The sequence below is a fragment of the Nestor notabilis genome, unplaced genomic scaffold (assembly GCF_000696875.1).
Source record: "Nestor notabilis isolate BGI_N333 unplaced genomic scaffold, ASM69687v1 scaffold23660, whole genome shotgun sequence".
Lineage (NCBI taxonomy): Eukaryota > Metazoa > Chordata > Aves > Psittaciformes > Psittacidae > Nestor > Nestor notabilis.
Genome location: NW_009912803.1, coordinates 5,274 through 20,803, shown reverse-complemented (window position 1 = coordinate 20,803; position 15,530 = coordinate 5,274). Strand labels below are relative to the sequence as shown.

At 41.8% G+C, this 15,530-nt stretch overlaps 3 protein-coding genes across 3 annotated transcripts; 1 reads left to right on the top strand and 2 right to left on the bottom strand.

Annotated features, from left to right (window-relative positions):
• Positions 1-147: 147 nt before the first annotated feature.
• On the bottom strand, positions 148-1,074 carry LOC104399977 (olfactory receptor 6A2-like). Its single transcript, XM_010021466.1, has one exon. The coding sequence runs from the start codon at positions 1,072-1,074 to the stop codon at positions 148-150; it is 927 nt and encodes a 308-aa protein (XP_010019768.1).
• A 1,741-nt stretch (positions 1,075-2,815) lies between these two features.
• LOC104401118 (olfactory receptor 6B1-like) lies at positions 2,816-4,402 on the bottom strand (the record flags this gene model as incomplete). The annotated part of the gene is made up of 2 exons (XM_010021432.1): positions 3,493-4,402; positions 2,816-2,844 (listed from the first exon to the last, which is right to left on the bottom strand). Coding segments are annotated over exons 1-2 (939 nt in total), but the record flags the coding sequence as incomplete, so codon positions are not given.
• Positions 4,403-12,099: 7,697 nt separating this feature from the next.
• Positions 12,100-13,035, top strand: LOC104399432 (olfactory receptor 10A4-like). The gene has a single exon (XM_010021455.1). It carries the CDS (start codon positions 12,100-12,102, stop codon positions 13,033-13,035), a length of 936 nt encoding a protein of 311 aa, XP_010019757.1.
• Positions 13,036-15,530: the final 2,495 nt, after the last annotated feature.

The following is a 15,530-nucleotide window of genomic DNA, read 5'->3' as shown; positions in this document are numbered from 1 at the left end:
CATGAGCCAGGAAATTAAAAGGCGGCAGTGCTGGAAACAGGGACACGGCTTCTGAAGCACAGAGTGTTTCATGAAGTGATTTAATCACAAGACCCAATATTTCTGTTTGGTTTTCTGAACTACACAATCTTTCTGTCATTAAAACTGCTAATGTTTTTGCAAGGAAAGTCTTTTTCTTAGCAAGATCTTTTGGAGAGAATCCTTGATTTCCTGGTTCCTCAAGCAGTAAATGATGGGATTGAAAAGAGGAACAACAACAGCATAGAAAGCAGATATGATCTTGTTTGTGTCATTAACTGGAAGTGCTTTGGGCCTCACATAGATGAAGATGCTTGTTGCATAGAAGACAATGACCACTATAAGGTGGGAGGCACAGGTGGAGAAGGCTTTCTGGCGGCCTCGTACAGATGAAATGTGAAGGACGGTGAAGATAATGTAGGTATAAGATAGGGCTACTACAGAGAGAGGAATCAGGAGAATAAATAAGGCAGCCACAAAATCCATCAGAGCCGCTCTTTCCAAATCTGTGCAGGCTAAGTTCAAGAGAGGAGAAACATCACAGAAGAAATGGTTGATTATGTTGGGTCCACAGTATGTCAGCTGAGAGATAAAAAATACTTTGCATCCAGAAATTAAGAAACCACTCAACCAAGATCCAGTAGTAAGGTAGACACAGACAGTGTGTCTCATGATAGTAGAGTAATGGAAAGGCTTGCAAATGGCAATATAGCGATCATATGCCATGACAGCCAGGAGGAGACACTCAGTGTTGCCCAGGCTGAGGAAGAAGTACAGCTGTGTCATGCATCCCATGAAGGAGATATCCTTTGTCACTGACACAGAGCTCAGTATTGTCTTGGGAAGTGTGACTGTCACATACCAGATCTCCAGAAAGGACAAATTACTCAGAAAGAAATACATGGGGGAGTGGAGGTTATAGTTTGTCCAGACAGTCATGATGATGAGCATGTTTTCTGCTAAAACTAAGAGATACGCAGTGAGAGCTATTGGAAAGAAGAGAGTCTGCAGACGAGGAGAAATGGGAAATCCAAGCAGAATGAATTCTTTGACCATGCTGTGATTGCTCACCGCTGTGTCTCCCATCTACCTCTGTAAAGACAATGACATTAGTGCCTTACTATTAGTGATTATAATACATTAGAAGACCTCTTTCTCTCTTCCCCCCCAAGCTGCTTTACATTCCTTTCACACTGCAGTCAAATTAATATTAGTGTTTATAGTGCTGTAAATATTCATTGAATAATCATTAAAGTATTCAAGACAATGGTATTTAGGACAAAATAACAACAATCCTGAATTTTCTCAGTGACATAATGCCCGATTTCTCCTGGATCTGTTCTATCTAGTGATTTTTAACTTGTGCAATGAACTGATTTCTGCATTTCTGAACAGCCTTGTCAGAAAATCAGCCACCAAAGATCCTTGTTAAAGTAACAAAATATTCTCAGTACCAGCAGCAGTATTTACATGATCATCATCAATGGCTTCTTCTTTTGTAAAGTTGAAGCTTTCTTAAAGATCAGAATTCAAGCTGTAACTTTGGCACATTAAACCAACAAGCTTAAATAAAGCTTTTCTGTTCCATAGACCACATGTCCAGAAATTCTTCATCCAAAATCCCATTTGAAAACTCCCCACGTTGTCTCACATTGCCAAAGAGTTTTGAGAAATTTGAAAGGGAAGGGAAGGGAAGGGAAGGGAAGGGAAGGGAAGGGAAGGGAGAATGATGATGAAAAGTATCTTCAGTAGATAGACACTACTTCACTTTCTTTGCATGAAAATTAATAGATATTCTGTGAGAAATAAGATTTCCTGTGTGTCTTCTCAATGAAAAGATTCCACTAAAACACTCTAACAGGGAAATGTTCTTTCCTGTCATAGTTTCTTTTCACCAGCTTCATTAACCAATATACTACTTAGAAGACTTAGAGAAAGAGTTATTAATATTTATGGTAAGAAATACTAGATTAGTAAATACTTCACTTACAAGTCTGAGTCCTTGTACCAATGCTGAACAGATCACTTGAACTTCAGAGATCCTGTGCTGTGACATCTGTTTATTATTCCTTCATTTTCCTGAAGACTTCACCTGGGCATTTGGTTTATTCTTCCAATGGGACCAATCAAGAAACAAATGGTTTCTTCTTTCCCTCACCTGGCAATAGTATATGTCATTTAGCTTAAAGAACCCCGAACAACTCAACCCTGAATGAACATACACGCAGTGGCTTGGGATCACACTTGGGAATCACACTTTGGAATGAAGTGGCGGTAAAATTGATAATGTAGAGGCATCCTTAAATACTCCTGTTTGAATAACATGTATCATTTCAGAAGCAAGTGTTTTTCTCACACAAGCACTCCAGAGACAGCCCAGATGAATGACTTTACAACTCTGCAAGGAGCTTTTCCTCCATCTAAGGATATTCTGAAGGCTCCCATCATTTGTCGTTACTGTTGTTGGGTTTTTTTAAATGTAATCTCAGCACATGTGATCAGAATATTAGGGGTTTTAATGCTTTCTATATACATCTATTCGGTATATTCTATGATATTCCAAATTGAGAAAAAATCTACATTGTGAATATCATGCACAGATCACTCCCTAGAGTAAATTTAATGGTGCAGATGTTGACAAAGGCATCAGAGATGCAGCCACTGACTCATAAACCATACAAAATACACAAACAACCATATATTCATTCATATTGAGACTAATACACAGCAACTTCAGCAGAATTTATAAGACAGAATGTAATGAAAATATGCTAAAAATGGGAAGGAAAAAAGTTATTTCATTTACAGTGACCAGTATAGAAAGTCAATTTATTTAGTGTTTATTTCAACCTTCCTTAAGAAATTGGGCTTCTCCCATCCTGCTGTGAACACTTTCTTCTGTTCATTTCCATGAGGATTGATTCAGTCCTAAACACAGGCTTCTTGCAGAATATGGACTCCTGTGGAGTGCCTGAGACATGCCCTTTTGGATAGGCAGATACAATACAGGAAATGCAGAAGAGAATCTTCCTTTAGCATCACATTTGTAAATCGAGCAGAACAGCCAAGGTTTTTACAACATCAGGCATGTGAGGCACAGGCGTCTCACCTTAGCTGCCAGCTATTGCCTGGAACTGGATCACATGCTGTTAAAAGAACATTTCACTTGTGTTCTCAGTACCGTTGGTGTATGATATCCCAGTCATGTCTTTTTGTTCCCTGAAGTGCCCGTGAGCCAAATCAATAAATTCATCATGCATAAGTCTTCATCAGAAAAGAAAGATCATTTGAAGGCAATAGGTAGAAAGCTGATTTCTTGTTGAGGATAACTGGTCATATGCATGCCTCAGTTTCTTTCAGTTACTAGCATTATGCTGATTGCAGTTCTGAATACAACCTAAATCTGAAAACCTTTCCTTCTAACTCTTACACTCTGTCTCTAAGGAACTATCTTAATAGAGGACAGTCTGAAGACTTTTTTCAAAGCCTCTTTAACCTCCTGGTTCCTCAGAGAGTAAATGAAGGGATTGAGCATGGGAGTCACAATAGTGTATGCAACTGACACCAGCTTGTTTAAGTCAAAAGGGTGGATTCTCTTGGGCCGGGCATACATGAACAAAGTGGCTGAAAAGAAGATAACGACTACAGTGAGGTGAGAAACACAGGTGGAGAAGGCTTTCTTCCTACCCTGGGCTGTGGGGATATTCAGGATGGTGCTGATGATGCATATGTAGGAGATAATCATGATGGAGAGGGGAATCAGCAAGATCAGCAAGGCCAGGATGAAATCTACTATTTCAGCTATTGTCATGTCAGCACATGACATGTTCAGCAAGGGGCTGATGTCACAGAAGAAGTGGTTGATGACATTGGAGCCACAAAAAGACAGCTGAGAGATGAAAACTACTTTCAGCATGGAGGCCAAGAAACCAATGAGCCAGGAGCATGTGGCTAGCTGTATGCAGAGCCGGTAGTTCATGATGACTGGATACATCAGAGGATTACATATGGCCACATAACGATCATAAGCCATGACAGCAAGGAGGACACACTCAGTACAAATAAAGGAGCTGAAGAAGTAAAGCTGGGTCATACAGCCTTCAAAAGATATATTCTTGCTTTCAACAAGGAAATTTGCTAGGAGTTTGGGGACAGTGACTGAGGTGAACCAAACCTCCAGGAAGGAGAGGTTGCAGAGAAAGAAATACATAGGCTTGTGAAGCTGGTGGCTCATCTTTACCAAGATAATAATGAGTAAATTTTCCAAGATGGTCAGCATGTAGGCCACCAGGAATATCACAAAGAGCAGCATCTGAAGTTCCGTCATGGCTGGAAACCCCAAGAGGATAAATTCCTGGAATTCTGTTCTGTTTTTCTGCTTCATGGCAAAGGGCACAGCATTAAGCTTCAGAGAAAAATGAAAGAAAATAAAAGAGAAAATATATGGAATATTTTTTAAATTAAAGAAACAGTGAGAAGAACTGCAGAGGAACAAAGAAAAAATGTCAAGTGGAAAAGAAGAAAGGAAGATTGGTGATAAAAAGAGAAAACATGAGAGGGATAAAAGGAAGAACATTATTCCATTCAGATCATATACCATTTGGAAGATAAAAGAACAACTTCAATATCATATTTTGATATCTGATTCATAACTAGTAGCCTAGATTATTACTGAAACCTATGGGTGCTGAATGCCAATATAACAGAGGGTTTCCCAGTTCTCTTTAACTCACAGGGGATCCTGAATATCCAGGATGCATCTGCATGACTTAGGCAATTTGGCTTAGTTCTGCACAACCAAGTCATTCCTGTGCTGCCTGTGGAGTAGAGCTTTGTCCCTGTTACATTTTCGCAGCCTAGAAAACCTCAGGATATTCACTGAATCAAACAAGTATTTCCAGAGAGCAGTAGATGTTATTCTAAATTAAACTCTCAGGGAAGATGAATCACATTTTGGATGGGTGCATTTCTCTGTGTCTCTTCCCCTCCCATCCCTGTTTTTCCATTTCTCCATCTACTCACCTTCTGAAACAATATGATGAGATGATTTTCATAGATAATTCTCAACTTCTACAGGTCAAAAGTGAAAAGAAAAAAAAACCCTTTCAAACTGGAAAATGCACATTTCTCCCCTTTAACTATACCGTTCTCTAACCTTACCTAGGAAATGCTTTTTCATCTTGTTTTAAAGTTCCTCTAGTGTAATATTTTATTTCAAGTTAAAAGAAAAGAAACAAACCACCTCTTCCTCCCTTTCCAGAATTAGCGGAGAAAAGCGTACTATAAACAAGGTTTTCAGTGATGGAAGGACATTCATCTTCATAAAACAATTCATTGATATTGAAAAAACAGTCAAGATATTGTTCATTTAAAGACCTTTACGGCTTCAGAAGTAGTAAGATAAACCATGACTGAAGATTTGTAAAGTGCAAACACACATAACACTGTAACCATATTACTGTTAACTTTTACTACACTGAGAAATTCTACAGGTCTAAGTAGACCAATATTTAGTCTTTTTTTTTTTTTTTAAGTGCAAAATACATTATTAATCACTGTGTCTCCTTAGTACATGTATTCATCGCTTCCTGACCTGGGCAGTATTAGTTCTACCTGTAGAACTATACCTGTTAGTTCTGAGTGTTTCAAATTGTTCATCTTCACATCAGTCCAACCTCTAAAGAAGCAATCAAAGTGAGTGATTCTGATTCTCTTAAGTCAAACACAATGCGTATGTTTTCCTGTAACTTGAACTAGAGTAAATACCTGAGCTATCTTACCATCAGAAGACTATTCTGAGAAGCTGCAATTCATCTGCTGAAATTTCAATAGCTATCAGTTTAGTTACCCAATATAAAATATATAAAATATACTTGTCTCAGTTCTTGGGAATACATATATACAAGCATTTCCAGGTACTACTGCTCCCAATGAGAGGAAAAGGTCTAAAATAGATGGATCATTCCACAGCCATGTCTGTTTCTCTCTTATTTCTACAAGTGCATGTCAACAAGCAGCTCAGAAGCCTAGATGTGTTGTTGCTCAGTGTAGCTCATACGCCTGCTGTAGATGCTGAAATGTCCTTGGAGTCATTCCTTCTTGGAAGAAGCTGATTACCCTATAAAAAAATCTTCCTCTTACCTTCACATTACTTCAGCAGTGCTTGTGGCTCCATTCATGGAAACTCTCTTCTGAGAGGTACAGAGGCATCCATTTGCCAGCCTTACGTGCCCTCTAGAGAGGTGTGCTACCTACCAGGGGCTCACATTACAGATGTCACAGGGAGACTACCAAGCCTTGTACGGCCCACTGACTATTACCTGCTGCTGTTTCATGTGGGCACCACAGATACAGGCTAAGTGTTAAGCTGATAAGGTGGAGCAAACAATGAAGCCAGTGACAAGTATGAATCAGAATGGAGCAGTGTGTTATAACGTAAGGACTAGTCTATAGCATGATAAATCAGATGCTTAAGATGAAAGGTATGGATTCTAAATAGAGATACTAGGTTGCGGGTCATGTTTGACATGACCAGGGTGCAGGATATTCAAGCTTCTAAGAAAATATATATGGACTAGGCTAGTCCATATATATGAGTCAAAGTCAAAATGAATGTACCAGAATAGGCAGCATTCATAAAGATTGGGGTAGTGGGTAAAATAGGAAGCTAGACCAGGTTAGCTGAGGTGCAAAAATGAATCAAAGCTAAGGAAGGAGTCAAAAGTCAATATTGTAGCCACGCTCTTATCCACTGCCAGCGAATTTCCCAGACATCCTCCAAGCCACCTTCCGAAATAACTCCAGTAGTGCTTGTGGCACAGTAATTCAAGCCTGATGAACTGCCCCCGTCGCCCCCAGTCACCCCTTCCCCAGCTCTCCTTTCTGCAGTAGCAGCTTCGTCTCTGGAGATGGTGCCTGCAGCACATATTCAGGCTACTGCTTCCATCTACTGCCCAACACGATTCATTGCAAGCTGCTTCGTGCGTGTGAACCAGCAGGAACAGCAGGGAGCAGCAGCCTGAAGTCCTCTTCCCCCAGCCCTGCCGCACCGGAGTACCCAGCAAAAATAACTTAAGCAGCTGAGTCACTGTGGGTGTACTAGAGCAGGGAAGATGCTGAACTGCTGTCAGGCATCTGCAGACTCCTGGTGACAGAATGTCACTGAGGCTTGGCATGAATGTAGCTTACCAGGGGTCTGGTGAAGAGGGAAGGGCCAGTTCAGACAGCTGGCTACCTGCTCACATGGTTTAAGCATATAATAATCAGGACCAACAGTATCTTATCAAGTAATTACCATACCAGAGTGGCAGGTGGCAGAAAAGTGCTTGATTGGGCAATGGGTTAGATACTGTTTTATAGAGTGCTATAATACGGAATGTGCAGGCTGAAACCGTGATGGAGCAAGCTAAGGAAAGGCCATGATATACTACATTAGTTCAGATGGCAGCTGGAGCAAGGAACACCAAAGATGGGTAACACAAGCCAGAAAACTAAGAACTATATTTGGTGTAACAGACCAATTGAGGGACTGTGATGTCACAAGGAGTTGGAGACAGCAGTGAGATAACATCAGACAGGAGTGTGCGTAAGGTGCTTAAGACACTGGTTAGCACGGATAAAGGATAGAATGGATAATCCAAGACAGAACAATAATATGTACAAAATATGCTGTGACAAGCAGTGCAGTAAATAAGACACTTGAGCAAAAGTTTCAGGGCTTGAATAATGAGCTGAGTTACTGGGGATAGAGGTGAGTCAGACCAGCACCACTGAGTCCAAAACTTGGGACTCTTCTTTGCTTGGAACACAGTTGAGGTTTACCAGTAAATGCCATGTAAGGTCACTAACTGCTTTCTCCTTTGACCACTTTAATGGGGCCTAGACTGGAAAAAAGCTCTTCCTGACCTGGTTCTGCTATGCCATGTGTTGGGTATACTTTAACAATGCAGTGCTTTGGGACTGGAATGGGGACCGAGACCGTAACTCAGAATGGCATGGCACCATTCCCCTCTCACTCTGAGGCACCTAACATTTATTTGTAGCTTCTGGTCTGAAAAAGAGAATCAGCACATTGATAGAAAAGGAGCAATTTTTATTAAACCTCCTTATGTACTGGTAATGGTGAAAACAGGAGGTTTAGTTTGAGGGTTTCCAGGGCACTCATTGCTCTTTTACACTAGGAGATACAGGAGGACATCCTGCCCAGCTCCATCTGGTGGGGATATTGTTTGGTTTATACTGGAGCATGTTATTTTGAACTATTGAGTAGGAGTACATAAGCTTTGTTTAATGCAATTTACATCATCCAGGGATGCTACCTATGATCTCTGTCTCTTGCAGAGAAGCAATCTGTGCTGCCTTTGGTCCTTGCTGCTGGATGATATTACATAACGTTATGCTTTTTCCAGCCAGGGTAAAGAAAGGCCCTATCTGCAAGTGCACATTGACCCAGTGAACACCATGCAATGTCCTGACAGCCCCAGGAGCTGTTCAGAAGGTTCTGGAAAACCCGAACTTTCTCCAGCTCTGATTTTGCAAGGGTGTCACATCAGGAAGACCTGTGTTCCTATTCTCATCTACATTAGCATTGATAGAATCCTGCCTTCAGACAATGGAATATTTGCGTTCAGTAAAAAACTAAGACCAATTGACTGGCACTAACAAGGGCTTCTGGGATTAGGCTCACTCCTGAGACTAAAAACTTTCCTAGTCAGTGATTGGTCTCCCCAGTTGTCTCCAGGCGAGTGCCACCCCTGGGAGGGACTCAAGCAAGACACAGAGGCCTAGTTAAAACTTGGTGGAACTCTAATGCCTTGGGATGAATGCACTGAGCATCTTGTGAAGGAACTTTATTGTCTTGGGAAGAGGGAACAAGAAGCAAGGGGTGTGAGCAAAGGCAAAGGGGAAGAACTGGAGAAACTGGAAAGAAAGAGGCAAATTCAAGATATTTTTAATATCAATGGGAAAATTTGAGGTCTGAACACTGCTATTGTTTGCCCTGCATCTAGAATGCCTACTGTTTATCAGTATTTCTTGGTGTAGGTCTTCCTGAGACTCAGTTATCCGTATGAACACCAACATGTTGCAGTTAGTTTCTGATCTGTCCCAATTTAATGTCTAAATAATCTGCTTGTTAGCACAAGAATGACTGCCTTGTTTCAGTGCAGGTAGGCTGATTCATACCATTCCTGTGCTCCAGGAACAGAGGACCATTTGGACCCATGATCTCCATGTATTTTCTCACAAGCAAAAAGACCACTTTTCCTTTCTCTCAGTGCAGTATGTATCAGAAGTGAGAACTTTAGGTGCACTATACATGCATGAGAAAGGATAAACACAACCCAAGAGTGAAGCACTGGGCAGGGATCTACCCAGCTCTGTGGAAAGGGACCAGGGGGTCCCGGTGAACAGCAAGTGCCATATGAGTGACCAGTGTGCTGCTGCAGCAAAGATGGCCAACAGCATGCTGGGTTACCTCAACAACTGCAGCAGCAGCAAAGATAAAGAAGTCATTATGCCACTCTACTTGGCTCTTGTCAGGCCACATCTGGAATACTGTGTTCAGTTTTGGTCCCTTCTATACAAAACATATGTGGACAGGCTGGAGAGGGTCCAGAGAAGGGACACAAAGATGACCACAGAACTGGGAAGCTGTGTGAGGAAAGGCTGAGAGAGCTGGACTTGTTCAGCCCTTAGAAAAGAAGGCACAGGAGAGACCTTATGACCATGTTCCAATATTGAAAGGGTGGCTACAAAGAAGACAAGGAGTCTTGTGGGAAAAATGAGGGGTGATGGGAACAAGTTACTCCTGGGGAAATTCCAGTTGGACACAAGAGGAAAATTTTTCACAATAAGAACAATTCAGCTATTGGAATAATCTCCCCAGGGAAGTGGTGGATTCCCCAACACTGGGCACTTGTAAGACTTGGCTGGCCAGGGTGCTGGGACATCTAGTCTAGGTCATGCTTTGCTTAGAAAGGTTTGACCAGAAGACCCTTGAGGTCCCTTCCAACCCAGTATTCTATGATTCTATGATTTAAGTGTCTAGACTAAGCCTATGATATTTCATTTCACTCTCCCCTTGCAGACTACACACTCAAGACATAATGTATTTCAGAAGTTACAACACAACTGTTTAAGTAAGATACTGCAAAGAAACTAATAAATCATGTTATCAAAATCCTAATCAACACATAATTTTGGATTTTGAAATATATACTTTTGCAGATGACTATTACAGAGATACTGATTGTCACTCCTAAAGGTTATGAATCATGCATGATTGCTACTGAATGATAATTCCTTTCCCAAACAACTTAATATTAGTTTTTAAGCCCATACTTCCTTTCCCCATCTTTCCCCAAGAGCCTTTTGTTTGTTGGCGTGATGGAAACTCCAATGGGTTATACAAGGGTGTTCCTTCTGGCATCCAAGCAGACTTTGAATCACAGATCAGCTTCGTAAATGTACATAGGTGTTGGCACTCCCCCCTTTGAAATATCCTTGCCTCCTTTAGGTTTTACCTGATTTTATATCTCATTCACTGTTTCTGCTATTTCTTGACCCACTTTTCATTTCTCTGGCACTTCCTTTTTTTCACCAGAATGCCTCTCAATCAACCAAACTGTGATGCCTACCTACCAGAAGTGCTAAAAGGAGGATCCAGAACTCCTCTCAATCAACCAACCAGTGACGCCTACCTTCCAGAAGTGCTGAAAGGAAGATCCAGGGAGCTACAGGCCTGTCAGTCTGACCTTGGTGCAGGGAGGGTTATGGACCAGATCATCTTTAGTACCATCAACCAGGTGTGATTTTTCTCAGTAGATGTTGGTTCTCTGAATCAATACAGAAAAATTCCACTTGTAGCGTTCTGGGGATTTTGGCCAAAATGCAACCAAAGATCAGAGCAATTTATTCCAGAAATCTGGGGGCTATATTTGATTAAAAGTGGAATTGCTGACTGATACCCACACTGCCAGTTAAGACATCTTATTCAGTCTGAATTTCTTTCACCTGACCTTAGGACTGTCTTTCCCCCCTTTTCTCTTTAGTCATTGACTGTAGAGTGACCTCTGCATTGCAGTGATCTTCTGTGAACAGCAGAAAGCAGGAGTCAAGAGGGGAACCAGGGGCAGTTTTTTGTACCTAAACAAGGAGGAAAAGGTAAGTGACTCCTACAATTGCAAGCAATCAATCCCCAACAGACAGTTTTCCACTGGGAAGATAAACACATTGAAATACTCAAGGTTTGTGATGTGGCTTTTCCAAAAAATACTAACCACAGCCTTCTCCTACTGGCAGGTAAGCTGCCTTATTTTAGCTCAGTCTTCTTTTTCTTCTTCCTTATGTTATTGTTCTTCTGTCACCTACACAGGGCTTCTCTTTAAGGGAGACTCATCTATCTGGGAAGTGAATGGATTATTGGAATAAAAGATAAATTCCAAGGCAATTCTTATCCTTGGAAAGAACTGCTCCTCCTGAAGAGTGCTGGGGACAAAGGTAACTTCCTGGAAAATTATCCACATGTTTTAGTACTTTTGTGGGGGACTGAGGAATGGATACAGGATTATCTGTGTGATTCTTCCCTATAATGAACCCCATCCAGAGAATGATAGCAAGAGGGACTCGTTGCCCAAAGTCCACTCTATCAACTAATCATTGCTGGGTTTTAAGGACCAGCCTTCTTCGCTTGGCAGAGGTTGTTGTGGTAGCAGATCTCAGCTAGATAATGGGAGAAAAGTCCACTTCAAAGACTGCAGCAGTAGAGTAAAATCTGCATCCAAAAAGGCAGGAAGAATACAATATTCTGCTATCATAAAGAAGGTATATCTTCCTTTCCATTGACTAGAAATGAAGTACAATTCTTACTTATCAAAAGTTATGTTGAAGGGAATCACCTTCCTTTCCTTCTCTAAAAAAGACCTTTAGCACTAAAAATGCATAAAGACAGTAGTAAAATATCACTTACTCTTCTGGGGTCTTGTCCTACTACAAAGCAATATATATAAATATTTAATGTACTATTTTGTATTTCTCTAGATGTACGTAATGACTTCTGCAGTTAAGAAAAGCCTGAGGGGCATGACCAGCAGGAACCTCACAGTGGTGACCTATTTCCAATTTTTACCTTTCTCCAGCATCCCAGAGATCCAAGGCTCTCTCTTTTGTCTGGTATTGCTTGTGTACGTCAGTACTTTGGTGGGAAACATCCTCATCATTATGATCACTATGGTAGATGTTGCCCTTCACTCCCCCATGTATTTTTTCCTCAAGAACTTGTCCTTCCTGGAGATTGGCTACACTACATCCACAATCCCCAAGATGCTAGTGAACTTACTCACAAAAAGGAAGGGCATATCCTTTCTGGGCTGTGCCACACAGATGTATGCCTTCTCCCTCTTAGGGATCACAGAATGTTGTCTGCTGGCTGCAATGGCCTATGATCGCTATTTGGCCATATGCCATCCCCTGCACTACACTACCATGATGAGCTGGAACACGTGCTTCCTGCTTTCAGCTGTGTCTTGGTTTGTTGGGGTCTTGGTGGCCTTAGGACAGACAGCTTTGATCTTTACTCTTCCATATTGTGGGCCCAACAGGATCAATCACTTCTTCTGTGACCTGCTGCCTCTGCTGAAGTTGGCTTGTGGGGCCACCTACAAGAATGAAATCACCACCTACATAATAGCTGTCGTCTTCATCATGGTCCCCTTCTTATTCATAGTTGTGTCATATATCCAGATTCTCCACACCATCTTCAAGATGCCAACAGCTAAGGGCAAGAGAAAAACATTCTCTACCTGCTTCTCTCACCTGGTCGTTGTAACTCTGTTTTACGGATCTGGCATTGTGACCTACCTGAGACCCAAAGCATTTTATTCAAGCAGCAGTAACAAACTGTTGTCTCTCTCCTACACACTGATGTCTCCAATGATGAACCCCTTGATTTACAGCTTGAGGAACAAAGAGGTGAAACAAGCCTTGAAAAGACTGATAGCCAAAAAGATAAATATGTGACATGTTTGGAAATGATAGTAAATTAAAGCTGTGATATTGTGTGCATTAGTGGAAGGACAACATGACTTGCCACCATCACTTACCCAGAAATTCATATCTACCTTGCAGCTCTGAGTCAATCCTCCGGGTAATTCAATCTTTTTTTTTTTTTTTCTTTTGAAAGAGGTATTTTTCAGATTATTTTTCCTGTCATTTTAAGATATGTTTGGCTTACAGATCAAGTGAACTGCATGCCACTGTGTCCTCTATGTCCTATCTGTTGATATAGAAATAGCTCTGTACTTTGCAGATGTGTTTATCTGGGGTAAGATGAAACGCACAATATTACGTGAATGTTGTGAAAACGTTTCTGCAGAGCTTATCTAAAAATAATTACACAGTGATGAGTGCAAGAAATTATCAGAGAAGAGGACAATGGACCTAAGGAGAGACATTTCACAAGTATCCAAGACATTAATCTTCTCAAGAGTTCTGATGAAGGTATTTTCCAGTTGAGCTCTTCAGCCCTATTCTGTGAAGAAAGTTTATTTGAAAGCCTGAAAGGGTAATGATTCAGTTCAAATATCTGGAACATAAAGAACTGTGGCTTGACTGATAACCCTGTTCTCCAATGGCATTGAATGAAGTGAAAGAGGTAAAGTAAACCACAGTTTATGTGTTCTAAACTAGATTTCTGCTGTAGTAAGAGAGAAATTATCCATTAGACATCTCCATTGCTGTATATCGTTTGTGTGTGAAGTTTATGTAGATAAGTTTATGTCAAAATATCTATATCTCAGGCTTCTGATTTGAGAGCAAAAAAAACCAGTGTCCCTTTTTGCACAAATAAAGGTTTGATTGTAGTATGAAAGAAACTACTTGAGTGTTAAGGAGTAATCACTGGGAGCTGGTTTGAGACCTGTCATTTTAAAAATGAAGGTTAAGTGAAGGTAAAGACTTCATTTTGTTTTCCTTTTTTCCTGCCTGCTTGCAGGCACACACATCTGTGTGTCCACGTGTTTGCACTTGTGTGTGTTTGCTCTATAAGCATATTTTCTCACATATCTCTGTGTACATGGCTGTGCAGTTCCTTCCATTCACTTGTGGTGTCAATGGATGAGGTCAAAACGAGGACAAGAGCCCAACTAAAACCAATGCCTATGGGGAAGGGGGTGTGAGGAGAAATGGACTCATGGGTATGAGGTAGCCAGGGAGCCAGCTGTTGTAGCTCCCATTTCCCATCAGAAGACTTCAAATGTGATGTCCATGGACATGGAAAGCCAGACTGGAATAGGAGGAAGAAAGTTATTGACAGGAAGAAGACAGAAGTTACCTAGAACAGGAATTCCTCAGTGAAGCAACTCCCAAGGCAGATGTTTCCACATCTCACACAGTGTCCTTCCTTCTGCCACCACCAGCCTCTGGGGAAAAGAGCATCTCTCCCTGACCCTGTCAGGGAATAGAGCAGGCATTGAGATATGTGACCTTGAAGCAGACGTGCTTTTCCCCCTGGGCCAGTTGCTGGTCATTCACACTCAGATTTCAGTGTGGGACAAGAAGGTCCTTGGAACTAGAGACCAAAGGACTCATGAGCTCTTTGGCTTTCCTGGGCACAGCACAGTGCCATCAGAATGGCAGTCCTCTCACTTCAATGTCTGCTTAGACCAAGGTGTTAGTCCTTTCCCAATTCAGCACCTCATCAGTAAGATGTTGGCTGGGCACAATTTTGCACACACATGAATTCGCAGAGGTTCACACACACAAATGTCCACACAGACAAATAAATGTGCTTCCACATGAGCAGCTGTGGGCTCAAGAGAGGAGACACTGGAGATCACCCCAGCAGGGAAGGGCTGGAGCACCTTAGGTTACAATAAAGCCCCATAGTGTATCATGAGGATCCCAGAGACTTCTCAGGTAGGGCAGGAGGCCAAATAGGGCAGCAACATTCTCCTGAGGGCAGCATTAGGAGGAAAATATCCAAATCCCAGCAGTGAGGGAGAGAGAAGGAGTTGCGCCAGGGCAGGTTTAGGCTGGAGACTAGGAACAATTCCTTCTCCAGAGGGTGCTCAGGCATTGGAACAGGCTGCCCAGGGCAGTGCTGGAGTCACTGCAAGTGTTCACACCCTGTGTAGACAAGGCCATCTGTGACATGGGTTAGTGGCGGCCTTGGCAGTGGTGGGGAACGGTTGGACTTGATGAGCTTAAAGGTCTTTTCCAATCTGGTTGATTCTATGAACCTATGATTCTATGTGACATGTCCTCATGGACAAGAGCCTTGGGGTGTGTGGCTGAGGACTGCAGGGCTGGAAGCAGCTGAGCCGCTCCCTGCAAAGAAAGACACAAACAACCCCACCAGAATGCCACAGCCTTTTATCATCTGCCTGCACAGGACTCCTCTGGCTCTTGGTCTGCATCTACTGCCAGTTCTAATGTGTTTCTGTCCTGGAAATCCTTGGGCTCATATTCCCAGCACTCTATGAGAGAATGGCATACTAGAAAAGAGAAAATTAAAA